General features: G+C 52.7%; 2 protein-coding genes across 2 annotated transcripts; both read left to right on the top strand.

The window, feature by feature from the left end:
- Positions 1 to 281: 281 nt before the first annotated feature.
- On the top strand, positions 282 to 2,625 carry LOC308184192 (E3 ubiquitin-protein ligase TRIM39-like; the record flags this gene model as incomplete). The annotated part of the gene is made up of 4 exons (XM_080571024.1): positions 282 to 776; positions 1,281 to 1,303; positions 1,384 to 1,490; positions 2,075 to 2,625. The coding sequence occupies exons 1-4, from the start codon at positions 483 to 485 to the stop codon at positions 2,623 to 2,625; spliced, it is 975 nt and encodes a 324-aa protein (XP_080427150.1). The 5' UTR covers positions 282 to 482.
- An 18,443-nt stretch (positions 2,626 to 21,068) lies between these two features.
- Positions 21,069 to 26,029, top strand: LOC308184191 (butyrophilin subfamily 3 member A3-like; the record flags this gene model as incomplete). Its single annotated transcript, XM_080571023.1, has 20 exons — positions 21,069 to 21,234; positions 21,529 to 21,810; positions 21,940 to 22,044; positions 22,370 to 22,390; positions 22,943 to 22,963; positions 23,062 to 23,082; positions 23,188 to 23,208; positions 23,302 to 23,322; positions 23,418 to 23,438; positions 23,545 to 23,565; positions 23,688 to 23,708; positions 24,221 to 24,241; positions 24,352 to 24,372; positions 24,480 to 24,500; positions 24,596 to 24,616; positions 24,712 to 24,732; positions 24,844 to 24,864; positions 24,962 to 24,982; positions 25,141 to 25,173; positions 25,351 to 26,029. The coding sequence occupies 20 exons, from the start codon at positions 21,069 to 21,071 to the stop codon at positions 25,980 to 25,982; spliced, it is 1,533 nt and encodes a 510-aa protein (XP_080427149.1). The 3' UTR covers positions 25,983 to 26,029.
- Positions 26,030 to 26,394: the final 365 nt, after the last annotated feature.

Below are 26,394 nucleotides of genomic sequence, written 5' to 3'. Positions count from 1 at the left end.
CCAGTTCCACGCTGCTCTGCAGGGCAGGATGCTCAAGGGTTTTGGCTGGTGCCTCGGTTTCGGGTGCTTGCTTGGGCATGGGGTGGCAGGGATGGATGCTGATGTGTGGATCCCAACCCAAGGACAAATGAGGTGTGATTTTATCCTTGAATGGACATGATTATGAGTCAAATAAACAGTGGGAGCAACTGCAGCAAGCACTCATCACAGCTGTATTAGCCCCATCTGGTGATGGGGACTGCTATGGCTCTTTTGCTGTCCCCAGCCATGACCTCAAAGGCTCACTCCACAACTGTGAGCCATGTTTCCTCCCCTAACCCATGGTTCCCTCTCTGGGATATTTATGGGAACCTCGGTATAGCAGCTGCTGCTCTGCACTGAGACAGGTTCTGGGAACAAAAGCCAGGAGCCCTTGCCCCCAGTCCGTGTTGTGTCCCTTAACCTCACTTTCCAACACAACATAATGCTTCCCTAAGCTCCCAATGGGTTCCAGCATTTCCTTCTTTTTTTTTTTTTCTTCCCTCTTTTCTGAACCCCCTTCAAAGAATACAGTTTCCAGAGAGAGAGAGAGGATTGAGAAGGAGTTTGAAAAGCTGCATGAGTTCTTGGACGAAGAGGAGGAGCAGCTCCAGAGGAAGCTCAAGCAAGAGGAGAAGAGAACAGCCACCAAGCTCCGCAACAATGTCACCCAGCTGGCCAAGCAGAGCCAAGCTCTGGGCAAGCTCACCACTGAGATCAAGGAGAGGAGCCAGCAGCCACCTTTGGGGCTGCTGAAGGTGAGATCCCTCAAGATGCCCCCTTAGTCTCACCATAACAGCTTCAGACATTAAATGAGGGTACTCTGCATTTTATTGTTACCTTTCCACAATGGCGTGCATCTCCAAAACTCCCAGGATTTGCTTTTTGCAGGTTTTGGAAGTATCTATTTCATCTCAGTTTCAACAATAGACAAGACTAAAACATCCCTCATGGTTTATGCCTTGACAATGTGTTGCGGCATGGTTGGTGGAGGAAGGAGATTAATTCCCAGACTGCAGAGCTCAGGCTAATTGGGTTTCTGTAACCACCTTTTGGCCTGTTTTTCTGTACAGGGGAGGTTGGAAGTGAAAATGTGAGGGCATGCTCGTAATGCAGGGTAGTGAAAGGGAGCGCTAATGGCAAGGTCTATCAGTCTACATATAGTCTATCAGTCAACATGATGAAAAAAATCAGGGAATATTCTCTTGAGGAAAATTCAGAGTGTAAATCCTGCTTTTTGTCTGATTTTTGTTCCTTTTCAGGACATACAAAGCTTGCTGAGCAGGTACTGCCTCCTCCCTGTCTCCCCTGGGGCTCTGCAGAAAGGAAGGAGGTGAGTCACAGCTTTGATGTTGCCCTTCTCAGGAGTGAAAACATCCAGGCACAGAAGCAGGCAGTTGTCTCAGCTGAGCTGCAGGACACGTACAACATCCCCACCATCAGAATTTTTGAGTTTCTAAACCAATGTAAAGGTGAGTGTGTACTGATGTTGTATTTATTCCAGTGCCTATTGTGGCCCTGGGCTTCAGCATCCGTCACTTTTGGAATGGAGTCCATCTCCATTCATGGAGGTTCATGCCTGTTCATGCTCTGGGTGTGCAACAGGATCTTCCCAGTGCCTCACCTGCCCCATCTGGAGAATTCAGAGCTGGGTTGCATGAACAACCTCGTGGGTTCCTTCCAACTGAGGATATTCAACGAACACGCATCCTAGCAGAGGACAGAGACCTAATACATGTCTCTGTTGAAAGGCCACATTAAAGCTCAACCATGCAAGTGTGCCCACATGAGGCAATTCCTGCTGTGGGAGGAGTGCACTGCTCAGCCAGCTGAGCCCTCTGATGACTGTTAAGAAAGTAATTCTCAATTTAACACCTCTCAGCTCACAAAACCGAGCTTGGAGTCATCTTGTTTGGGCATAGCAAGGGCCAACAACTCTCAAAGGGTTGGGCGTGATCACGCAGCCAGGCAGGGTCTCAACATATTACGGTCATGGATGTAGGTGCTGGGCATTAGGTAGCATCATCACATGAGCTTCTTCTGCTCTTTCCTGCAGTGCAAATGACGTTGGACCCAAAGTCTGCTCACCCCAGCCTCCTCCTGTCCGAGGACGGCCAGAGCGTGAGCCATGGGGGAGTGCGGCAGGAGCTGCCAGACTACCCGGAGAGATTTGACCCTTACGTCTTTGTGCTGGGATCACTGAGAATTACAGCAGGGAGGTGCTACTGGGAGGTGGAGGTGGGAGACCAGACCGAGTGGGACATCGGGGTGTGCAGGGAGGCTGTGAAGAGGAAGGGGAAAGGTCCTCTGTCCCCACAAGCTGGCTTCTGGAGGATGTGGCTGAGGAACGGTGACCAGTACAAGGTCCTCCTGTCCCATCCCATCACCCTTTCCGTCAAACAAAAGCCAAAGAGAGTGGGGATCTACTTGGATTACAAAGGTGGGGAAGTGTCCTTTTACAACGTGACCCACCAGACCCACCTGTATACTTACAGTGGGGCTTTCAGAGATGCACTGCGACCCTTCTTCAGCCCTGGCATGTCCCAGGGAGGGAGAAATGCATCTCCCCTTGTGGTCTGCCCATCCATGGATCAGAATGAGGGATGAGCCTAAATCATCGTCATCATGTCCTCTCCCCATTCCCACCTCCAAATGCATGGCTCAGGACTGGGAGGACTCAGCTCAGGCCCCACCATGGGAAGGAGTGGGATGGAGGAATGGTTACAGCAGGGCATGTCCCCCAAAATTTATTAAAATGAAAACTGCAGAGAATAAATAAAATCCTTTTCTTTTTCTTCATTTCTTTTTTTTATTTTATTTTTATTTTTAGTTGTTGCAATATGATACACTTTGAACTCACCTGTGTCAAAACAAAAACAAACAAACAAACAAACAAAAAACAAAAACCACACCTTTAGGGAAAAAGCAACCATCCTGAATTGGTCAGAGTTTGTCAAATTTTTTTGCTGTCACTTTAGAGGAGGAGCAGAAGGGCTTTTGCACGGGGTAGTGTGGTCTAAGGTGCTGGATTAAGGCTCCAGTCTCTTCAGGGGTGTGGGTTTAAATCCCACCACTGCCAGATTCCTTTTCTGGGAGCAGGGGGGACCCCAGCCCAGATGGAGCACTGCAGGGTGACACAGCAGGAGCCCTGCAGGAGGGAGCAGCACATCTGGGGTTCTGCTGGACCCAGTGCAGAAGCTGCAGCCCGTTCCCAGGGACACCCAGGGGAAGGATCCCGCTCCTGCCTCTGCCCCACGCTGCTCCCCCTTTCACTGCACATCCTTGTGCCTCTAAATAGTTGTAGGAAGCCGGTTGAGAGCTGAAGCCAGGGGGATGAAGCCCTCCAGGGCACTGCAGTGGGTGATTTTCAGCCCAGGCAGCATCTCCCACCTTCCTCAAGCCTCCTGCCCATCCCTGCAGCCCAGCACCCAGATTAATTAATTTCTCAATCATGCCGGCTTAATTAAAAGTACTTAATTACCAAAGCAAGCATCATGCACAGAGTCACCCAGGGAAGCTCCACAAGCAGTGTGTGGACAAGTACAGTGGAAACGCGACTGGATTTAGGGTTGATTCCACCTTCCCTTTTCCACAGACATCACCTGGGCAAGGTTCCTTTGCATTTTTCTCCCTTTGCTTTCCATATCCATCATTCTGCCTTCTTGTCCTTCTGCCACTTCTCTCGGGAATTTGCATGGGAAGGGTGGAAAAGCAAAGAGACAAGGATTCTCAAGAACTCCAAAAGTGGAATCTGAGTAGAGAAGGCCAGTGCAGTGTGGGAGCAAATGCGTAAAGAAGGACAAAGGCTTTGAAAAAGTGTAATTTGTTTGGAAAGGAGTCTTTTTATGGTGTGGAAACTTTCCGGGTGCAATGCAGCAGAAGTGCAGGGAATCTGTTCCATGAGAGTCCCTTTGGCTACAGGACCTGCAGCCCTCCATACTGGCAGCTCCAGGGGAGCTTGGTGTGCTGGCTCTAAGAGAAATGGCACACAAGGTGGAGTGTGGTGGAGACACCACGACCAGGCTTCGTGGTATCACTGCAGGGATGGGGAACTGAATGGTACTATGGGACTGATAAACTTGCATAGCCAGCCCTGACCCAAACTGATAAAGTGCATAGCCCTGACCTGGCAGTTTTCCATTTTCTGTCAAAATCATGTCCTCTGCGTGAACTTTGATCTTTATAATCCCATTATAATGCCAATAGGCACCTCCATCCCAAAGGCTCCAAGCTGTGACCACCCCTCACTGAGCATGCACTCTGAATTTCTCTAAGCCCAAACCTTTAAGGAAAAGAAGAAATTTCCATACTAATCATAATGAAGGTACGTACAGCCACTCAAGCTCCACCTAAAACTAAGAAACTAGTATAAAAATGGCTCAACAGAGGAACAATGGGAGGGAATACACCATTTCCCCCACTACCCCAGAGGCAAAGCTGCTACCAGGAGGAACCCAGAACTGGGCAAAGGTTGGGGAAGTTGAGTGGAGCCTTGTGCTTTCTGCATCTCTACTGGGTGCCATGAGGGACCTCTCTCTCAGTGGCTCTTGCACAGTTTCATGCCCTTTGTCTGCTGTGGTGCCCACAGCTGCACGCAGTGCTCGAGGTGAGGCAGCAGCAGGGCGAGCAGAGCGGGACGATCCCTTCCCTCGGCCGGCCAGCAGTGCCGTGCCTGAGGCACCCCAGGGCACGCTTGGCCCTTTGGGCTGCCAGGGCCCGCTGCTGGCTCACACCCAACTTGCCGTCGGCCACAACCCCCAGCTCCCGTTCTGGGGGCTGCTCTCCAGCCTCTCGCCCCCCACGCTGTACGTACAGCCGGGGCTGCCCCTGCCCAGGGACAGGGCCCAACACTTGCTCTTGTTAAACTTCCCGCAGGCGGTGGCTGCCCAGCTCTCCCCTTTGGCCAGATCCCTCTGCAAGGCCCCTCCACCTTTGACAGAGTCAGCAGCTCCTCCTAGTTCAGTGTCAGCCACAAACTCACTCAGGTTTCCTTCCCATCCCGCATCCAGGTCATTTATGGGACCACTGAAGAGACCCAGCCCCAAAATGGAGCCCTGCAGAGCCCCACTCGTGACTGGCCGCCAGCCTGATGTTGCCCCGTTGACCAGAACCCTCAGAGCCTGACCCCTCAGCCAATTGTTCAGCCATCATATCGTGCATTTATCTGGGTCTGTGCTGGACATTTGGTCCAGATGGACAGCCTAGCTCCCTTTGGTCAACCAGGAGGCTGACCATGTAATAAAAAGGAAATTAAGTTCCTTGAACAGGATTTTCCCACCACAAACATCTTAGTTCTGTGACCAGTGACCGCATTGTCCCTCAGGTGTTTTTCACTCACCCCCAAAGCAATCTCCATAACTTTACCTGGCAATGCCGTGAGACTGACAGGCCTGTAATTCCCAGGGACTTCTTTGCTGCCCTTCTTGGAAACTGGGGCAACGTTTGCCAGCTTTCAGTCACTGGGACCTGTCCCAATTCCCAAGGATGCTTCAAAAATAATTTATAGAGATTTCCTGATGACATCAGCCAGTTCTCTGAGAACTCTGGGATGAATCCAATCTAACCCTGCAGTCTTGTATGCATGCACCTATAGGAGCAAATGGCAACAAAATTCAGGGTAGGCTGGGAGTTTAATGTGCCCGCAGTCACGACTCTCCAAGACGGGGTACCTGGGGTCCCAGTGCCCATTGTCAGTGTTGGAGACAAAGGCAAAGGAAGCATTAAACATCTCTGTGTTGATCTCCCTGTTTGTGAGGGGACCATTCCCATCAAGTAATACACCAATGTTTTCTCTGGTCCTACTTTTGCTCTCAAGGTATTTTTTAAAAATCATGTTTACTGTCCCTCACAGTACTGTCCAGATCCAACATGAATTTAGATTTGTCCATATGAATTTTCTGTCTACAGAGGTAAACAGCATCTCTGTAGTCCTCCCATGTTGCTTCACCTGGCTTCTAGCGCACATAAACTTTCCTTATCCACCTTAGCACTAGAAGAAAATCCCTGCCAATCTGAGCTGACCTCCTGCCATGGCTGCTTGACCAGAGCCAGGAGTGCAGCTTATTCTTTGCCTGCACCACCCTGGGCAAAGGGTGGCAGCGCTGGGCTCAGCACCCAGGTGTGCACCACTCCCTGCAACCTCTGATCCTGCTCAGCTCTGGAGACACTTGGTACCATCCCCCAAGGGGCAAAGTTTCTCCCAGGGGGATTATTGCTGCCAGGAACTGGGCAAAGGTTGGGGAAGTTGAGTGGAGCCTTGTGCTTTCTGCAGCTCTGCTGGGTGCCGTGAGGGACCTCTTTCTCGGTGGGGCTTCCTTGGAGAAGAAAGGTAAGCTGGCAGTGCAGGGATGGAGCGGAGGGAGGTGTTCTGCAGGGACCCGCGTGGGTCTGGAGCGGGGCTGAGCCCTGGCCCAGGGAGGTGCGTAGGAGGAGGAAGGGAATGTTCTCCTGGGGATCCCAAAGGCCTTAGGATCCTCTTGGGCCTCTGCCTTGGGCAACGAAGGCAGGGGAGAAGGCAAGGGGCCTTGGGTGGGAGGCCAGGGAGCATGGCTGCAGCGTGGGGCTGGTGGGAAGGCCCAGACCCCCTGCAGATGTTCCCACCGAGCAACCAAGCTGCTCTGCTGACCTCCTGTTCCTCCGCCTTTGCTTTTCAGCGGCACAGATCCAAGAGCTGGGTGAGTCCTTGCAGTCCCTGCCCCCAGCCCCTGGGGAAGTGGTGTCCCTGCTGGAGGGACTGGTCTGGGTGGGCTGTGGGGGCTTGTGTGCTGGTGGCTCGGGGGTGCTGGAGGAGCAGCTAGAGCCTGACGGGGGAGTGGGGAGTGCTGGGGCTGCCCTGGGCACGGGACACGGCCGGGATGGCTGAAAGGAACAGGGATCAAGGTGTTGACGCCGAGCAAGGGTAAGTCTCCTTCAGCATCTCAAGGGATTTGGGGTCCTGCAATGGGATGAAAAGTTACTCCCTCTCATCATGCATTTTTTCTTCCCATTTCTGTTCCGGCCAGCTGAATGTCAGAGAGTGTCCCTGTCCCCAAACCCAAAGAAAATGATATCCTGTCATTTATTGAGAATTTGTACTCTCTCACCAAGTGCTTTTACTTTTTTTTTTTTTTCTTTTTTCCAGAGAAACTATTTTGAATTACAAAATTTCCAAAAATGGGTGAGTGTCCCTGAGCTTGGGCCCCAGGGGAATGCCAAGGCGATGTGCAGGGGAGGGTGGGCACCTGGTACAGAGTACTCCAGGGCTTCTCTCTTTCTTGTCCATATGAGAATACCAGGTCAGTCAGGGTAAGTCTCCATCAGCACCTGAAGGGATTTGGGGTCCTGCAATGGCATGACAAGTTACTCCCTCTCATCATGCATTTTTTTCTTCCCATTTCCATTCTGGCCAGCTGAATGTCAGAGAGAGTACCTGTCCCCAAACCCAAAGAAAATGATATCCTGTCATTTATTGAGAATTCGTACTCTCTCACCAAGTGCTTTTGCTTTTTTTTATCAGGGAATTGCTGTCAAAAGGGACGACCTTCATCACGGGGTGAGTGTCCCTGAGCTTGGGCCCCAGGGCAACGCCAAGTCGATTTTTTCGGGTGAGGGTGGGTACCAGGCATAGAGCAGCCCAGAGCCAGCCCCTCACCCTGACGCGGGACTGGGGAGTGCTGCGGCTGGGGTGCCCTGGGCACGAGACACAGCTGGGATGGCTGAAAGGAACGGGGATCAAGGTGGGGACGGGGAGTGAGCTGCAGGGCTGCCCCCTCTGCACTGACGCTTCTGGAGGTAGTCTGGGCCGTTCCAATCTGGATGCAATGTGGTCTGTGCCCAACCACCTGAGAAAAAAAATTAGTTTCGAGCTATGGGAGTTGCCATGGCATGTGAAGCAATGCCTTCTGATCACACATTGCTTTTCCTTTACTCTTCCACTAAAAGTATGCAAAGCTGGGTAAGTCTCCCTTCATAAAGCAAAGATTTGGTGTCTTCCCATGGGACTAGCAATGGGATGAGAAGTTTTCCCTTCTCATCATGTCTTGCTTTTGCTTTCCCTTTCCAGCAGTACTAGCTGTAGAGCAGAGTGAGTGTCCCTGAATTTGGGCCCCAGGGGAATGCCAAGACGATGTGCAGGGGAGGGTGGGCAGCTGGGACAGAGCACTGCAGGGCTTCTCTCTTTCTTGTCCATATGAATATCTTGCAAGTCAGGGTAAGTCTCCATCAGCATCTGAAGGGATTTGGGGTCCTGCAATGGGACGACAAGTTACTCCCTCTCATCATGCATTTTTTTTCTTCCCATTTCCATTCTGGCCAGCTGAATGTCAGAGAGAGTCCCTGTCCCTAAACCCAAAGAAAATGATATCCTGTCATTTATTGTGAATTTGTACTCTCTCACCAAGTGCTTTTGCTTTTCTTTTGCAGAGAAACTATTTCCAATAAGAAAATTTCCAAAACCGGTTGAGTGTCCCTGAGCTTAGGCCCCAGGGGAACGTGAAGGCGATGTGCAGGGGAGGGTGGGCAGCTAGGACTGAGCGCTGAAGGGCTGGCCCGTCACCCTGACACGGGACTGGGGAGTGCTGGGGCTGCCCTGGGCACGAGACACGGCCGGGATGGCTGAAAGGAACGGGGATCAAGGTGGGGACGGGGAGTGAGCTGCGGGGCTGCCCTGCTCTGCACTGATGCTTCTGGAGGTAGTCTGGGCCGTTCCAATCTGGATGCAATGTGGTCTGTGCCCACCCACCTGAGAAAAAAAATTTAGTTTCGAGCTATGGGAGTAGCCATGGCATGTGAAGCACTGCCTTCTGATCACACATTGCTTTTCTTTTCCTTTTCCAGGGAAAAAAGGCAAAAAGCAAGGTAAGTCTCCCTTCATAAAGCAAAGATTTGGTGTCTTCCCATGGGACTAGTAATAGGATGAGAAATTCTCCCTTCTAATCATGTCTTGCTTTTGCTTTCCCTTTCAGAAGAACATGCTTCAGAGCAGGGTGAGTGTCTGTGTGCTTGGACCCCAAGGGAATGCGAAGGCAACGTGCAGGGGAGAGTGGGCGACTGGGACAGAGCAGCCCAGAGCAGCCCAGCGGTACGGGAGGGACAGAGAGGAGTTGGGTTGAATCGGAGGTTTGGCCTCACGCATGGGAAATTCAGAAAGGAGAAAAAGAGTGGCCAGGGACAAAGAAATGTGACCTGTTTCTATTGCAACAAAAAGGGTCACATGAAAAGAGAGTGCAGACAGAAGAAGGAAGATGAGAAGATGTTCAAAACTGAATAGGGGTGTCAGGGGCTCTATCTGCTGGGGATCCGAAATAAAAATGAGCCCTTGATAAAACTAAAAGTGGGTCTCCAGCGCGAGGAGGTGAAGTTCCTCGTAGATACAGGGGCTGAAAGATCAACAGTTCAAACCTTACCCACTGGATGTAGGGCCTCTACAGAAAAAGTGCAGGTGATTGGAGCAAAGGGGGAGCCTTTTGGGGTCCCTGTTATAAAGGAAGTAACCATTGAATCTGATTCTAAAGAGTGTAAGGGATCTTTGCTCCTAGTACCAGAGGCCGAATATAATCTGTTAGGTAGGGATTTAATAATAGAGTTAGGAATAGGGTTAGAAGTGATAGGTAAAAGGTTAGAAATTAAGTTGTGCCTGCTTCGAGTAGAAGACGAAGCGAATATTGATCCTGAAGTCTGGTATACCTCAAAAAGCGTAGGGAAATTGAATATAAGACCTTTCAAAGTAACTGTAAAAAAACCAGAAATACCGATTAGGATAAAACAATACCCTCTTTCAGAAGAAGGAAGGAGAGGGCTGAAACCCGAGATCCAAAGATTATTGCAGCAAGGGCTGTTGGAGCCTTGTATGTCTCCTTTTAACACTCCTATCTTACCAGTAAAAAAGAAAGATGGTAAATACAGACTAGTACATGATTTAAGGGAAATTAATAAAAGAACTGTTGCCAGGTTCCCTGTGGTGGCAAATCCACACACCCTGTTGAGCCAACTACATCCGGATGATCGATGGTATAGTGTGATCGATCTGAAAGATGCATTTTGGGCATGCCCTCTGGACGAGAAATCTAGGGACTATTTTGCTTTCGAATGGGAGGACCCAGACACACATAGAAAACAACAGCTGAGGTGGACAGTTTTGCCTCAGGGTTTTACAGAATCCCCAAACTTGATCGGGCAAGCCTTGGAGCAAATTTTACAAGAATATAATAGGATACCGGGTACAGCAATGATTCAATATGTGGATGATCTGCTAATAGCAGGGAAAGATGAGGATGCCGTAAGGCAAGCTAGCATTAGCCTGCTGAATTTTTTGGGGTCACGGGGATTAAAGGTGTCTAAGTCAAAATTGCAGTTTGTAGAAGAAAAATTGAAATATTTGGGTCATTTGTTAAATAAAGGGACAAAAGGATTGGATCCTGAAAGGGTTAAAAGAATTCTAGGGATAAAAGCCCCAGCTACTAAAAGGCAGGTACGGCAATTGTTAGGGTTGACTGGATACTGTAGACAATGGATAGAAGATTACAGTGGAAAGGTTAAATTTTTATATAACAAGCTGAATAAGGATGGATTACTCAAATGGACAAAAGAAGATGAGGAGCAATTAGAAAAATTAAAGGAAGAGCTTGTGCATCCGCCAGTTTTAAGCTTCCCAGAGCTAAAGAAACCATTCTTCTTGTTCGTAAATAGTACAGAGGGAACTGCCTACGGTGTGCTTGCCCAAGAGTGGGCAGACAGTAAAAAACCTGTGGCCTATTTATCTAAATTATTGGACCCCGTTAGTAGGGGTTGGCCTAGCTGCTTGCAGGTAGTGGTGGCAGCTGCCCTATTAGTGGAGGAAGCTCAAAAGATTACATTCGGGGGAGAAATCAGAGTTATATCCCCCCACAATATACGTGGGGTGTTGCAACAGAAAGCTGAAAAATGGATTACAGATGCAAGGCTGCTAAAATAAGAGGGAATTTTAATATCTTCACCTAGATTAACACTAGAAACAACCTCAGTACAGAACCCCGCCCAATTCCTTTATGGTGAACCGAGCGAGCAGCCTGAACATAATTGCCTTAGAAATATAGAAGAGCAGGTAAAATTGAGACCTGATTTGGAAGATGTGGAGTTACCCTTAGGGGAACAGATATATGTAGACGGATCCTCGAGGGTAGTTGAAGGGAAAAGAAAATCGGGATATGCATTGGTTAATGGAAAAACATTCGAGGTAATAGAATCAGGCCCTTTGAGCCCGAGCTGGTCAGCACAGGCCTGCGAGCTATATGCAATGCTAAGAGCCCTGAAATTGCTGAAAGATAAAAGTGGAACAATATACATGGATTCTAAATATGCATATGGAATAATCCATACCTTTGGAAAAATATGGGAAGAAAGGGGACTAATTAATTCTCAAGGGAAAGGGCTGGTTCACGAGGAGTTAATTACCCAAGTTCTACAAGCTGTAAGGGAACCAAAAAACATCGCTGTGGTACATGTCAAGGGACATCAGAAGGGAACAAGCCTTTGGTGGCATGGTGCAGAGAGCTGCACAAGTGTCTCTCCTTACTGATCCACGTGCGTAAGCCTTGCTCAAAGCTGATTCTTGCTCCCTGTTAGTCTGGTCCCTCTCAATCTGGGAGCAAGGTGCTCTCTGCCCACTCACTGGAGAAAAATAATTTAGGGTCTAGCTATGGGAGTAGCCATGGCATGTGAAGCACTGCCTTCTGATCCCATATTCCTTTTGTTTTCCTTTTCTGGTGAAAGAAAATGCAAAGCTGGGTAAATCTCCCTTCCTAAACCCAAAGATTTGGTGTCTTCTCAAGGGAGCAGTCATGGGCTGAGCAGCTCTCCCTTCTCATCATCCATTGCTCTTCTCTTTCTTTTCCAGATGAACAACCCGAACTGCTGGGTGAGTGTTCCTCTCAAAAAGGAAGGAATCTAGGGACTCCCAGAGGGAGCTGAGGGATGGGAAGATGTCCTTTTCGATCACGTGTTGTTTTTGTCTTTGTTTTGCAGAGAAAAAAGATGCAAAGCCTGGTGGGTAACCCACAGCACAAGAAACCAGTTTGGGGTCCAGCCATGGGATTCAGAAAATCTCCCCTGTCAACATGCCTTGTTTTGGATTTATTTTTTTCCTCTTTCCCAGAGTATCAAGCTGAAGAGCTGGTTGAGTGTCTCTGAGTTTGGGCCCCAGGACAACGCCAAGGCGATGTGCAGGGGAGGGTGGGCATCTGGGACAGAGCAGCCAAGGACTGGCCCCTTACCCTGATGGGAGTGCTGGGGCTGGGGCTGCCCTGGGCACGGGACATGGCCAGGATGGCTGAAAGGAACGGGGATCAAAGTGGGGACGGGGAGCGAGCTGCGGGGCTGCCCCACTCTGCACTGACGCTTCTGGGACAGGGACATCCTCCACCTGTCCCCATTCCCTTCCACTTGCGTTTTGGTGGCACGGTGCAGAGAGCTGCACGAGTGTCTGTCCTTACTGTTCCACATGTGCATGTGTTATACGAAATTAAGCCTTGCTCCTTGTTAGTCTGGTCCCTCTTAATCTGGCAGCAAGGTGGTCTGCAGCCACTCATCTGAGAGAAATATTTATGGTCTAGCTATGGGAGAAGCCTGGGATGTGAAGCACTGCCTGCAGATTATACACTGCTTTACTTTCCCTTTCCAGCGAAAGAAGACGCAAAGCTGGGTAAGTCTCTCTTCATAAACCCAAGATGTGCTTTCTTCCCCCTTTCTTCTCCCTTCTCATCCTGCATTGCTTTTGCTTTCCTTTTCCAGCGGAACTGTCTGCAGAGCTGGGTGAGTGTTCCCCAAATGAAGGGATTTGGGGACTACCAGTGACAACTATGGTCTGAGAAACTTTCTTCTCTGAACATGCATTGCTTTTCTCTTTCGTTTGCAGTGGAAAAAGATGCAAAGCTGGGTAAGTCTCCATCAGCATCTGAAACGATCAGGGGACTTGTAATGGGATGAGAAGCTGTTCCCTCTCATCATGCCTTCCTTTCTTCTCATTTCAAGCGGATCTATCAACAAGACTGAGTGAGTCTGTCCCCAAACCCAAAGAAAAATGGTTCTTTACATGTAATGAGAATCTGTACTCTCTCACCAAGTGTTTTCGCTTTTCTTTCCCAGTGGAACTAGCTGCAGAGCTTGGTGAGTGTCTACCCCAAAAATGAAGGAATTTGGGTTCTACCAGAGGGAGCTGTGGGATGGGAAGATGTCCCATTCCTTCATGCATTGGTTTTCCTTTTGTTTTCTAGTGAAAAAAGATGCAAAGCTGAGTGAGTATCCTGTAACACAATTAACCATTTATGTTCCTGATGAGAAACTCTCCCCTCTCATCAGGCATTTATTTTGCTTTCCTTTTCCAGCTGAACAAGCTGCAGAGCTGGGTGAGTGTCCCCACGCTTGGGCCCCAGGGAATGCCAAGGTGATGTGCAGGGGAGGGTGGGCAGCTGGGACAGAGCAGCCCAGGGCTGGACCCTCACCCTGCCCACACCCACTGGGCACCAGCCGTGGGCTGTGACCAGCTCTCCCCTCTTCTTCCAGAATGGAGAAAGTTTCTGCTGTCTCATAATAGAGGTAGGTGTGCACTGGGTTGCCCTCTGCAGTGCTTCTGCTGCCCTTGCTGGGGCATGTTCAGGAGCCAAGAGGTGCCCCATCTCCTGCCCCGTGGGGCAGCTCCTGGCCCCGAGCTGGGGAAAGCCTGCCCAGGGCTGAGCTCTGCCCCTGATGGCCTGGCTCCTTCTGTCCCTGCAGTGAAGGTGACCCTGGATCCAGACACGGCTCATCCCCTGCTTGTCCTGTTGGAGGACCACAGGAGTGTGAGATGGGAAAGTAAATGGCAGCAGGTGCCCAACACCCCAGAGAGATTTGACACTAGTTGCTGCGTGCTGGGCCATGAGGAGTTCAGAGAGGGGAGGCACTGCTGGGAGGTGGAGGCTGAGGCCGAGAAGGGAAAGTATTCAATGTGGGCTGTGGGGGTGGCCAAGGCATCTGTGAAGAGGAAGGGGGAGATCAACATGAGCCCTGAAGAAGGAATCTGGGCTGTGCAGTACAATGAGGGGCAGCTCATGTCTCTCACATCTCCTCGTACCCATTTGTCCCTGTTCCCTGTCCCCACGAGGATCTGGGTCTGTCTGGACTGTACTCAGGGGCAGGTGTCTTTTATTAGTGCTGACAATGGGGTCGAGATCTTCTCTTTCACAGTCTCCTTGAAAGGGGAGAGCATGCGCCCCTGGTTCTGCCTGGGGACGAATGCCCAGCTGTGCCTGAGGGACAGCACCCCCCAGACCCTGTAGCCAGCCCCATGGGGCTCCTGCCCTTCTCCAGCCACTCCTGCCTCACCTCTCCTTGGTCCTGCAGGAGCAGCGCAGGAATGAGGGGCAGTGGGGCCAGGGGCTTCCCCGTGTTCCTCCCTGCACTCTGTGACATGCACTGGCTGGTGGGGGGCACTCAGACTTCAGGCACGCCTTTGCTTCATGTTTGCGAACCCCATCTGTGGCCTCCAGTTTTCCATTCCTAAATCCATTTATGAATTTATTTTTTTTTTGTATAAAAAAGCGAGTAATATAACAGGGATTTAGATGCAAAATATTAGTAATACTCCTTGTAATTAAATAAATAACTTCTGAACCTGGAATATCCCAGTGTGGGAATGTTTTAAGTCATTATGAAGGAAGCTCCTTACCTCAAAAGGAATGGGCATCTTGACCTGGCATCGTTAAACAGCCCAGTGCGAGCTGAATTTTAGCCAGAGTGCAACTGCTGTGGGGGGCAGCGAGGGGGCACTGGTGGCTGGATGCTTCAGAACTGGGATGCTGTGGGACCTGCATGCTCCAGGATGAGGATGATCCAGAGTCAGGATGCACTGGGGCTGTGATGCTCCAGGAGTTGTATACTTCAGAACTGGGATGCTCAGGGGTCGGGATGCTCCGGGGGCGGGATGCACCCCAAAGAGAGTGCAACGGGACCAGGGTGCTCTGTGGTGGAGGAGAAGCGGGTGGCAGGATGCTGCAGGAACTGGTCTGGGAAGAGACAGGAGAAACACAAGAACAGGTTGGGGCTGCAGGAACCAAAAACAAAGTAGAGTTCTGGTAGCTCCTGTGCTTTGAACTCTGCCCTGCACAGGGCTCCTGTGCTGGGGCACAAGCCCTGCTGGCACCTGCGGGTCTCAGCCTGCCGCTGAGCTCCAGTGTGCAGCACAGGGGCTGCAGCAGCTCTCCACGCTCCTCTCCCCTCTGCTTGCACTGCTTGCAGACCCCAGTGCAAGGGATGTGGTCACCGTGTGCTGCCGGCCATTGCAGGCCACCTTTGCCTCCTAGTTTGGAGTTGATCTTTGCTCTGTGCCTGGTGCTGAGCATGAGCAGGCTGTGGGGGCTCTTTGTTCCCTCCTCTGGAGCACGTAAAGGCACAGCAGCAGCAGGACTGTGGCAAATAAAGTTTTGCACAGGAAGATGGAGTCTGGCAGTGGCATTTCCTGGCTACTTTCTGTCCTGAGGCTTTGCTGCCTGAGAAGGCGTCTTGCAGCAGACCGTCTCCTTGGTGCCTGAGCATCCCCTGTGGCAGCTCCGTGCTGTTCCCTCGGGCCCTGTCGCTGGCCCCAGAGAGCAGAGACCGGCACCTGCCCCTCTGCTCCCCTCATCAGGAAGATATGGGCAGCCACAAGGCCTCCCCTGTGTCTCCTCTGCTCTGGGCTCAACAAGCCAAGCGCCTTCAGCCGCTCCTCACACCCCTTGCCCTGCAGAGCCTTCTCCATCCTCGTAGCCCTCCCTTGGAGGCTCTCTCACAGTTTCACGCCCTTCGTCTGCTGTGCTGCCCACAGCTGCACGCAGTGCTCGAGGCGAGGCCGCAGCAGGCCGAGCAGAGCGAGACGATCCCTTCCCTTGGCCAGCCAGCAGTGCCGTGCCTGAGGCACCCCAGGGCACGCTTGGCCCTTTGGGCTGCCAGGGCCCGCTGCTGGCTCACACCCAACTTGCCATCAGCCACAACCCCCAGCTCCCGTTCTGGGGGCTGCTCTCCAGCCTCTCGCCCCCCACGCTGTACGTACAGCCGGGGCTGCCCTTACCCAGGGACAGGGCCCGGCACTTGCTCTTGTTAAACTTCCCACAGGCGGTGGCTGCCCAGCTCTCCCCTTTGGCCAGATCCCTCTGCAAGGCCTCTCCACCTTCAACAGAGTCAGCAGCTCCTGCCCGTTTAGTGTCAGCCGCAAACTCACACAGGTTTCCTTCCCATCCCGCATCCAGGTCATTTATGGGACCACTGAAGAGACCTGGCCCCAAAATGGAGGCCTGCAGAGCCCCACTCGTGAATGGCCGCCAACCTGATGTTGTCTCGTTTACCAGAAGCCTTGGAGCCTGACACAGCAGCATTTATCTGGGTCTGTGCTGGACATTTGGTCCAGATGGATACGGTAAGAAAACATTTAGAAAGCGTTACTGTAATCCAAGAAGAACATATCAACTATCTCCCTTTGGTCCGCGAGGAGGCTGACCTTGTCATAGAAAGGAAATTAAGTTCATTGAACAGGACTTTCCCCTCGTGAATCCATGTGTGCTGTGACCACTGACTGCAATGGCCTTCAAGTGTTTTTCACTCACTCCTGGAGCCCTTCCAAGGCATTGATGAAAGAGGCAAATAAGGCATTAGAATTCTCAGCTTTTTCTGCGTCCCTATTTGTGAGGTGACAATCCTCATTCAGTAACAGTCAAATATATTCTCTGGTCCTCCTTTTGCTCTTATTTTTAAAAACTACTTTTTAATGTCCCTCAGAGTACTCTCCAGCTGTAACTCAAACTGAGCTTTGGACATAGGAATTTTCTTCTTGCAAAGGCAAACAGCATCTCTGTAATCCTCCCATGTTGCCCGACCTCACTTCCAGTGCACATAAACTTTCCTTATCCACCTAAGCTCTACAAGAAGACCCCTGCCCCACTGGGCCAACCCTCTCCTGCGCCTGCTTGACTTTAGCAGGGAGCGGGGCTGGCTCTTTGCCTTCAGCACCCTGGGCAAAAGGTGGCACCTCCAGGCTCGGCACCCAGCTGTGCCTCATTCCCTGCAGCCTCTGGTACCACTCATCTCTGCTCTGCCATCTCTCCACATTGTGCCAGTGCTCACTGTTTGATTCCTCCTTAGATGGGTGGAGATGAACGAGCTCAGATAGTGGCTTTCCCTGGAGGTCTGGAGAAGACCCTGCTGGGGACATGCCCCTCATGCTTGCTGAAGGCCTGGGTAGGGCACCCAGCTGAAATGGGATGGTGGAGCCAGCCCTGCAGAGCTCCCCAGACACTTGTCTCCATTGCCCCAGGGGCAGAGCTGCTCCCAGAGGGTTATTGCAGGCAGGAACTGGGCAAAGGTTGGGGAAGATGGGCGTAGTATTCTACGTTCTGCAGCTCTGCTGGGTGCTGTGAGGGACGTCTGTCTTGGTGGGGCTCCCTTGGAGAAGAACCCCTGGGGACCGCCTCCTGTGTCCCACAGCCCATGATAAGCGCAGGCTCTGCGCCCTGCCCAAGGCGCTGCTGGCTGTGGCTTCTTGTGCCCGTGCCCAAGGGGACTCGTTCCTCATCTACCTGTGGTTCCTGCAGCCCGTTGGTCCCGTCTCTCTTCTGCTCCAGCTTCTCCCCCCAGCTCCTGCTCCCGCAGTGGCACAGATGGGGCTCCCCTAGGGCTGTGGCCGCCCCAGCCAGAGGCCATGCCAGGGGTCTCCTGACTTCCCTCGTCACTCTGTTCCTCCAGGGAGGTTGAGCAGGGTCGGTCATATCTCTGTTCTGGGAAGGACCTTCTACTGAAGAAATGGTGTCCACTCACCAGTTCTGCTGGTCTTCAGCTGAAACCCAAATGGGGGGGCCGCAACCTCCCTGGGTAGATGCCTCCCTCCAACAGACCTCTTGAAGATGGGAAGAGCAGCCCAGACCCTCACTTCCAGGGAGCTCCAGTGTCTGGAGGTCCCCTTAGGGCCTGAAGGCAGAGGTGGATATCATGGGTGCAAGTGTGCCATCAGCTGGGTGAGCTCTTCAAACAGGTGGCTCAGTTACGAGAGGAGCTCACCAGGCAGCATAGCATTCGGGAATCTGAGCAGGAGACTGATAAATGGTATTATGCGTTGACACGGGCCGAGCAACAGCCCTGCCTTAAGTCCAGGCAAGGGGTAGGGAGACAAGCGTGCAGCCCAAAACAAGCACATTTGAAGACTCACAGGAAAAGGAGAGTGGACCCTCGTCTCTGATCGGAGCTGGAGGAGAGTCTCCCCCCTGCCCCTGAAGTGCCTCTATGCAACAGGTACGAGGTTCTAAGGCAGGAGAGAGGAGACTCTGGGAGAACTAGTAAAGACCTCAGAAAGATCAACCACAGGGAACTCGAAAAGGCCGACCACACAAAGTTGGCTCAGTCTCCCATCTGCATCAAAAGCAGTGCCACAAAGAAGGCACGAAGGGTCTTAGTCACTGGAGACTCCTCTCCGAGAGGCACCGAGGCTCCCATTTGCCATCCAGACAATCTCTCCAGAGAAGTTTTGCTGCCTGCCTGGGGCCCGTATTCACCATATTACAAAGAGGCTTGTGGGTCCCAAAGACTACCACCCCTTCCTGCTTTTTCAAGTAGGATCAGACGAAGCTGTAACAAGGAAATGCCGAAATATCAAAAAGGATTTTATGTGCCTTGGAAAGATGTTGAAGGGATCGGGAGTGCAAGCAGTGTTCTCTGTCCTCCCGGTTGGTGACTGGGACCCAGGAAGAAGGAGACAAAAGGGCCAAGTGAATGATTGGCCGAGGGACTGGTGTCATGCCCAAGGTTTTGGGTTCTGTGACACTGGACATGCCTTTGAGGGACCAGGCATGCTGACGTCAGATGGGGTGCAGCTGTCCAGGTGGAGCAAGATTCTTCTGGGCAGTAAGCTGGCTGGGCTTATCAGGAGGGCTTTAAACTCGAGGCGGTGGGGAAAGGGGATGCACCTCTGAGTGAAGAAAGCATAGCTGAGAACACCATCACTCTAAGGAATGGCAGGGAAACACTTGTGACCTGTCCCAATACAACAGGAAGGGTTCTAGAAATGCAATACGACCAACAGCCCAGCTGAAATGCCTCTACACCAATGTCCGCAGCATGGGAAACAAGCAAGAGGAATTGGAAACCATGGTGAAATTAGACAAATATGACCTGATTGCTATCACAGAAACGCGGTTCTACTGGGGTCTACTACAGGCTGCCTGATCAAGGGGAGCCTGTGGATGAGGCCTTCTTGCTTCAACTACAAGAAGCATCGTGCTCGCACTCTCTCATCCTGATGGGGGACTTCAACCACCTGGATGTCCGCTGGGAAAACTACACAATAAGCTTTAAGCAATCCAGGAGATTCCTAGAGTGCGTTGAGGATAGCTTCCTGGTCCGGATACTAGAGAAACCAACCCGAGGAGAAACGTTACTTGACCTGGTGCTCACCAACACAGAAGAGCTCATTAAAGAGGTCAAGACTGGAGGCAATCTGGGCTGCAGTGACCATGCCATGGTTGAGTTTGTGATCTCAAGGAATATGGGCCTGGCAAAGAGCAAAGGCAGGACCCTGAACTTCCGAAGAGCAAACATCAGGCTATTTAAAGACCTAGTGGATGAGATCCCCTGGAACATCATCCTTAGGGACAAGGGAGCTGAGGAGAGCTGGAGACTCTTTAAGGATGTTCTCCTTAGAGCACAAGAACTCTCCATCCCCCTGCGTAAAAAGGTGAGCAGGGAGGGCGGACAACTGGGATGGCTGAGTAAGGACCACGCAGGATCAGTTCGGGAAGGACGGCATCACATGGGAGGGACTCCATGTGGAGCAGGAGCAGAGTGACTTGCGAACGAGCGGCGGAGTCGAAGAGTCAGGGACTGACTGCAGTCCCCGTTCCCCAGACAGTGAGCTCAGTCAGTGGCTTTCCCTGGTAGTCTGGAGAGGCTCTTGCTGGGGACAAGCCCCTCGTGCTGGCTGAAGGCGGTGGACTGGGCACCCAGCTGCGATGGGATGGTGGTGCCAGCCCTGCAGAGCTCAACAGACACTTGCTCCCATTGCCCCAGGGGCAAAGTTGCTCCCAGAGGGTTATTGCAAGCAGGAACTGGGCAAAGGTTGGGGAAGATGGGCGTAGACTTGTACTTTCTGCAGCTCTGCTGGGTGCCGTGAGGGACCTCTCTCTCAGTGGGACTCCCTTGGAGAAGAATCCCTAGGGGCTGCCTGCTGTGTCCCCTACCCCGTGATAAGCGCAGGCTCTGCGCCCTGCCCAAGGTGCTGCTGGCTGTGGATCCTTGTGCCTGGGCCCAAGGGGACTCCTTCCCCATCCGCCTGTGGTTCCTGCAGCCCCTTGGTCCCCTCTCTCTTCTGCTCCAGATCTGGACCCCAGCTCCTGCTCCCGCTGCAGCACAGATGGGGCTCCCCTGGGGCTGCGGCCGCCCCAGCCTCACCGGCCATGCCAGGGGCCTCCTGACTTCCCTCGTCACTCTGCTCCTCCTCCGGCTGGGCTCAGGTAGGATCCTGTGGGGCTGCTGGAGGGTCTCACCCTTGGGCCTGGCAGACGTGCTGGGGATGTGCATGGCAGGGGAACAGCCATGGGGCAGGGGGGACCCGAGCCCACAGCTCGGCCCGGCTGGGTTTCGCTTTCCATTTGTTTCTTTCATGCAATACGGGCACTCCCTTGGCTGCCCTTTCTGGCTCTTTTTCACCTGCCTGAATGCTGCAGAGAGGGCTCCCACTCCCAGCACACCTCCTTCTCCTGCACGTCCTCCCTCTCCCTCTCCTGTTTCCCCAGTGGTTTCCCATGGGTCACGGGGGATGCAGCACGCACCAGCTCACGCACAGCTCGCCCTTTGTCACTCACTGCCCCTAAATTTACGATGGCAAAATCTCACCTCCTCTCTGTGCCCTTCTCCATTGCCCAGCCCAGCTCAGAGTGGAGGGACCAGGCCAGATTGTCACTGCCACCGTGGGGCAGGATGTCGTGCTGCCCTGCCACATGTCCCCTCGCAAGGATGCTCGCACCTTGGAGGTCAGGTGGATTCGACGCACGATATATGAGACAGTGCACCACTACCACAATGGAGAGGACCTGTACAGGGAGCAGATGGGGGCATATGCTGGGAGGACAGAGTTGTCCAGAGATGGTCTCTCTGCTGGAAGCCTGGACTTGCGAATCACGGGGCTGAGACCATCTGATGAAGGCCGGTATGTCTGCATTGTGAAAGATGCTGATGTTTATGACGAAGCAACGGTGGATCTGGAGGTATCAGGTTAGTGGCTGGAGTGATGCTTCAAGGAGATGGTGCAGGTATCCCTGGGTTTGTGTGTTTCACCGAGGTCTCTTTCCCATTCTCATGGCCATCGACAAGGCCTTTCAAGGACTTGAGTCTGATGGGGCTTCTCCTCCCCAGTCTGTGAGCGTTGGGAAGCGTGGAGGGCCCGGTCTCAGAGCCATGGGGGCTGTGGCTGGGCTGTGCTGTGTCTGGCATGGGAGCAGATGGGGTCTTTGCCCTGGAACTAAATCCCTCCCCAAGTCAAGCCCCAGCCATGGGATCTTCCCCCAGCCACAGGCGCAGACCCCCACCTCTCCCTGGGGAGCTACGAGGCCGGAGGCGTCCGCGTGCTGTGTCGATCGGCCGGCTGGTACCCACTGCCGCAGCTGCTGTGGAGGGATGCTCGCGGGCAGCATCTGCCCTTGGTCTCTCAGACACATTCCCAGGACCAGAAGGGGCTCTCTGAAATCGAAGGTGCCGTCATCGTGACCGGGAGCATGAAGGGACCCTTGTCCTGCGTGGTCAGGAGCAGTCGCCTCCAGCAGGAGCGGGAATCGTCCCTGAACATCGCAGGTACAAATGGCGCAGCCAGGTTGAGGTGTTCTTGGCCCCTGCACTTGCCCTGGGCTGGGAGAAGTCTGGGTCTTGCTTTTCCATCTGCAGGCATGTAAACACAGCCCTTTTCCTTGTGCCTTTTCTCAGCTCCCTTTTTCCGTAATGCCGAGCCCTGGATGGTGGCTCTGGCTCTGGTCCTCGTGCTTTTGGCTCTGTCCATTGGCCTCAATGTATATCTCTTTCTAAAGAAAGGTAAGCTGGCAGTGCAGGGATGGAGCGGAGGGAGGTGTTCTGCAGGGACCCACGTGGGTCTGGAGCGGGGCTGAGCCCTGGCCCAGGGAGGTGCATAAGGGGAGGAAGGGAATGTTCTCCTGGGGATCCCAAAGGCCTTAGGATCCTCTTGGGCCTCTGCCTTGGGCAACGAAGGCAGGGGAGAAGGCAAGGGGCCTTGGGTGGGAGGCCAGGGAGCATGGCTGCAGCATGGGGCTGGTGGGAAGGCCCAGACCCCCTGCAGATGTTCCCACCGAGCAACCAAGCTGCTCTGCTGACCTCCTGTTCCTCCGCCTTTGCTTTTCAGCGGCACAGAGCCGAGAGCTGGGTAAGTCCTTGCAGTCCCTGCCCCCAGCCCCTGGGGAAGTGGTGTCCCTGCGGGAGGGACTGGTCTGGGTGTGCTGTGGGGGCTTGTGTGCTGGTGGCTCGGGGGTGCTGGAGGAGCAGCTGGAGCCTGACGGGGGAGTGGGGAGTGCTGGGGCTGGGGCTGCCCTGGGCACGGGACACGGCCGGGATGGCTGAAAGGAACGGGGATCAAGGTGGGGACGGGGAGAGAGCTGTGGGGCTGCCCCGCTCTGCACTGACGCTTCTGGGACAGGGACGTCCTCCACCCATCCCCATTCACTTCCACCTGTGTTTTGGTGGCACGGTGCAGAGAGCTGCACAAGTGTCTGTCCTTACTGCTCATGTGCTTACTGTGCATGAGCCTTGCTCAAAGCAGGTTCTTGGTGACTGTTAGTCTGGTCCCTCCCAGTCTGGGTGCAAGGTGTCTTGTGCCCACTCAGCTGAGAAAAATAATTGAGGGTCTAGCTATGGGAGTAGCCATGGAATATGAAATACTGCCTTCTGATCAAGCATTGACTTTTACTTTCTTTTCCAGTGAAAAAAGATGCAAAGCTGGGTAAGTCTGCTTTCATAAACCCATGTCTTCTCATAAGCAGCAATCAAATGAGAAGTTCTCCCTTCTTATCCTGCTTTGCTTTCGCTTTCCTTTTCCAGCGGAACAAGCTGCAGAGCAGGGTAAGTGTCCATGTGCTTGGGCCCCAGGGCAAGGCCAAGGTGATGTTTAGGGGCGAGTGAGCAGCTGGGACAGAGCACTTCAGGGATTTTCTCTTTCTTTTCCAGATGAATACTGTGCAAAGAATCGTAAGTCTCCATCAGTATCTGAAGGGATTTGGGTTGTCTCAATGGGATGAGAAGCTGTTCCCTCTCATCATGCCATTTTCCTCTCATTTGCAGTGCAGCAATCTACAAGACTGGGTGAGTCTCTTTCGCCAAACCCAAAGAAAATGGGTTCTCATCATGTAATGAGAATCTGTACTCTCTCACCAAGTGCTTTTGTTTTTCTTTTGCAGAGGACCTAGCTGCAGACCTGGGTGAGTGTCCCTTACAAAATGAAGGAATTTGGCTCTTACTAGTGGGAATTATGGTATGGGAAGATGTCTCTTTCTATCATGCATTCTTTTTGCTTTCGTTTTTCAGTGAAAAAAGATACAGAACTCGGTGAGTATCCTGTACCACAACAAAGCAGTATGGGGTTCAGGCATGGGATGAGAAGCTCTCCCCTCTCATCATCATCAGACATTGCTTTTCCCTCGTTTTTTTTTTTTTTTTTTTCTCTTCAGAGGAACAAGCTGCAGAGCTGGGTGAGTGTCGCCGTGCCTGGTCCCCAAGGAACGACAAGGCAATGCGCAGGGGAGGGTGGGCAGCTGGGACACAGCAGCCCAGGGCTGGCCCCTCACCCTGACAAGGGAGTGGGGAGTCCTGGGGCTGGGGCTGCCCTGGGCATGGGACACGGCCGGGATGGCTGAAAGGAACGGGGATCAAGGTGGGGACGGGGAGTGAGCTGTGGGGCTTCCCCGCTCTGCACTGATGTTTCCGGACAGGGATGTCCTCCACCCGTCCCCATTCTCTTCCACTTGTGTTTCGATGGCATCGTACTGAAAGCTGCACAAGTTTCTATGCTGGATGTTCTGCTGGCACAAGCCATGCCCACAGCTGAATTTTACTCGCTATTAGTCTGGTCCCTCCTTTTGGGAGCAAAGTTGTATTTGGCCACTTCCTAGAACAATAAATTTGGGGGCGTAGCCATGGGAGCAGGCATGTGATGAGAAGCTGTCCCCTCTGATCATGCATTGCTTTTGCCTTTCTTTTCCAGCACAAAAAGATAAAAGGCTGGGTGAGTGTCCCTCCCCAAACTGAAGGAACTTGGGGTCTTCCCATGGGAACAGCCATGGGATGAGAAGTTTTCCCCTCTGATCATGCATTGTCTTTGCTTTCCTTTTCCAGGGGAACTGTCTGCAGAGCTGGGTGAGTGTCCTTCCCCAGATAGAAAGAACTTGATGTCTTCCAATGGGAGCTATGGGAGGAGAAGCTTTCCCCTCTGATCATGCACTGCTTTTCTCTTTCTTTTGTAGAGGAAAAGGATGCAAGGCTGGGTAAGTCTCCGTCAGCATCTGAAGTATTCGGGGTCATCACAATGGGATGGGAAGCTGTTCCCTCTCACCAGGCCTTTCTTTCTTCTCATTTCTAGCGCGCCAATCTACCAGACTGAGTGAGTCTCTGTCCCCAAACCCAAAGTAAATGAGTTCTTGTCATGTAATGAGAATCTGTACTCTCTCACCAACTGTTTTCGCTTTTCTTTTTCAGAGGAACTAGCCGCAGAGCTGGGTGAGTGTCTGTCCCTCCCCAAAATGAAGGATTTGGGGTTCTACCAGTGGGAATTTTGAGAAGGCAAGGTGTCCCTTTCCATCATGCTTTCTTTTTGCTTTTGTTTGGCAGAGAAAAAAGATGCAAAGCTCAGTGAGTATCCTGCACCACAACAAAACAGTTTGGGGTTCAGGCATGGGATGAGAAGCTCTCCCCTCTCATCAGACATTGCTTTTGCTTTCTTTTCCAGGGGAACAAGCTGCAGAGCTGGGTGAGTGTTCTTGAGCTTGAGCCCAAGGGCAACACCAAGGCGATGTGCAGGGGAGGGTGGGCAGCTGGGACAGAGCAGCCCAGGGCTGGACCCTCACCCTGCCCACACCCACTGGGCATCGGCCGTGGGCTATGACCAGCTCTCCCCTCTCTCTCTAGCATGGAGAAATTTTCTGCTGTCTCATAAAAGAGGTAGGTGTGCATCGGGTTGCCCTCTGCGGTGCTTCTGCTGCCCTTGCTGGGGCATGTTGAGGAGCCAAGAGGTGCCCCATCTCCTGCCCCGTGGGGCAGCTCCTGGCCCCGAGCTGGGGAAAGCCTGCCCAGGGCTGAGCTCTGCCCCTGATGGCCTGGCTCCTTCTGTCCCTGCAGTGAAGGTGACCCTGGATCCGCACACGGCTCATCCCCTGCTTGTCCTGTCTCAGGACAAGAGCAGTGTGAGATGGGAAAGTAAATGGCAGCAGGTGCCCAGCGCCCCGGAGAGATTTGACATTCGGTGCTGCGTGCTGGGCCGTGAGGAGTTCAGAGAGGGGAGACACTTCTGGGAGGTGGAGGTAGAGGGGGACGGGGAGAAGGGAAAGTATTCAAGTTTGGCTGTGGGGGTGGCCAGGGCATCTGTGAAGAGGAAGGGGGAGATCAACATGAGCCCTGAAGAAGGGATCTGGGCTGTGCAGTTCAATGAGGGGCAGATCATGTCTCTCACATCTCCTCCCACCCCCTTGTCCCTGTCCCCTGTCCCCACGAGGATCTGGGTCTGTCTGGACTGTACCCAGGGGCAGGTGTCTTTTATCAGCCCTGACAGTCGGGTCAAGATCTTCACTTTCACAGTAGCCTCCTTCAACGGGGAGAGCATGCGCCCCTGGTTCTGGCTGGGGACGAATGCCCAACTGTGCCTCAGGGACAGCACCCCCCAGACCCTGCACCCAGCCCTGGGGGGCTCCTGCCCTTCTCCAGCCACTCCTGGCTCAAGTCACCTTGGTCCTGCAGGAGCAGTGCAGAAATGAGGGGCAGTGGGGCCAGGGGCTGCCCCGTGTTCCTCCCTGCACGCTGAGACCTGCAGCAGCCGGGGGGGGGGGGGGGCACTCAGACTTCAGGCACCCCTTTGCTTCATGTTTGGGAACCCCATTTGTGGGCTCCACTTTTCCATTCCTAACTCCATTGACGAATTTCGCTTTGTGCGTGAAAACATGAATTATTTAGCACAGGTTTGGATGTAAAAGAATTAGTAATACTCCTTGTAAATAAATAAATCAACTTCTGAACATTGAAATGCCAAGCGTGAGAACATTTTTAATCACTACGATGGAAGATGCTTCCTCCAAAAAGAATGGGCATCTTCACCTGGCATGGCAAAACATCCCAGTGTGAGCTGGATTTGAGCCAGAGCATGGCTACTGTGGGGGGCAGCGAGGATGC

The sequence above is a fragment of the Anser brachyrhynchus genome, assembly GCF_964034855.1.
Source record: "Anser brachyrhynchus genome assembly, chromosome: 30".
Lineage (NCBI taxonomy): Eukaryota > Metazoa > Chordata > Aves > Anseriformes > Anatidae > Anser > Anser brachyrhynchus.
This window is presented reverse-complemented; position numbering and strand designations above follow the sequence as displayed.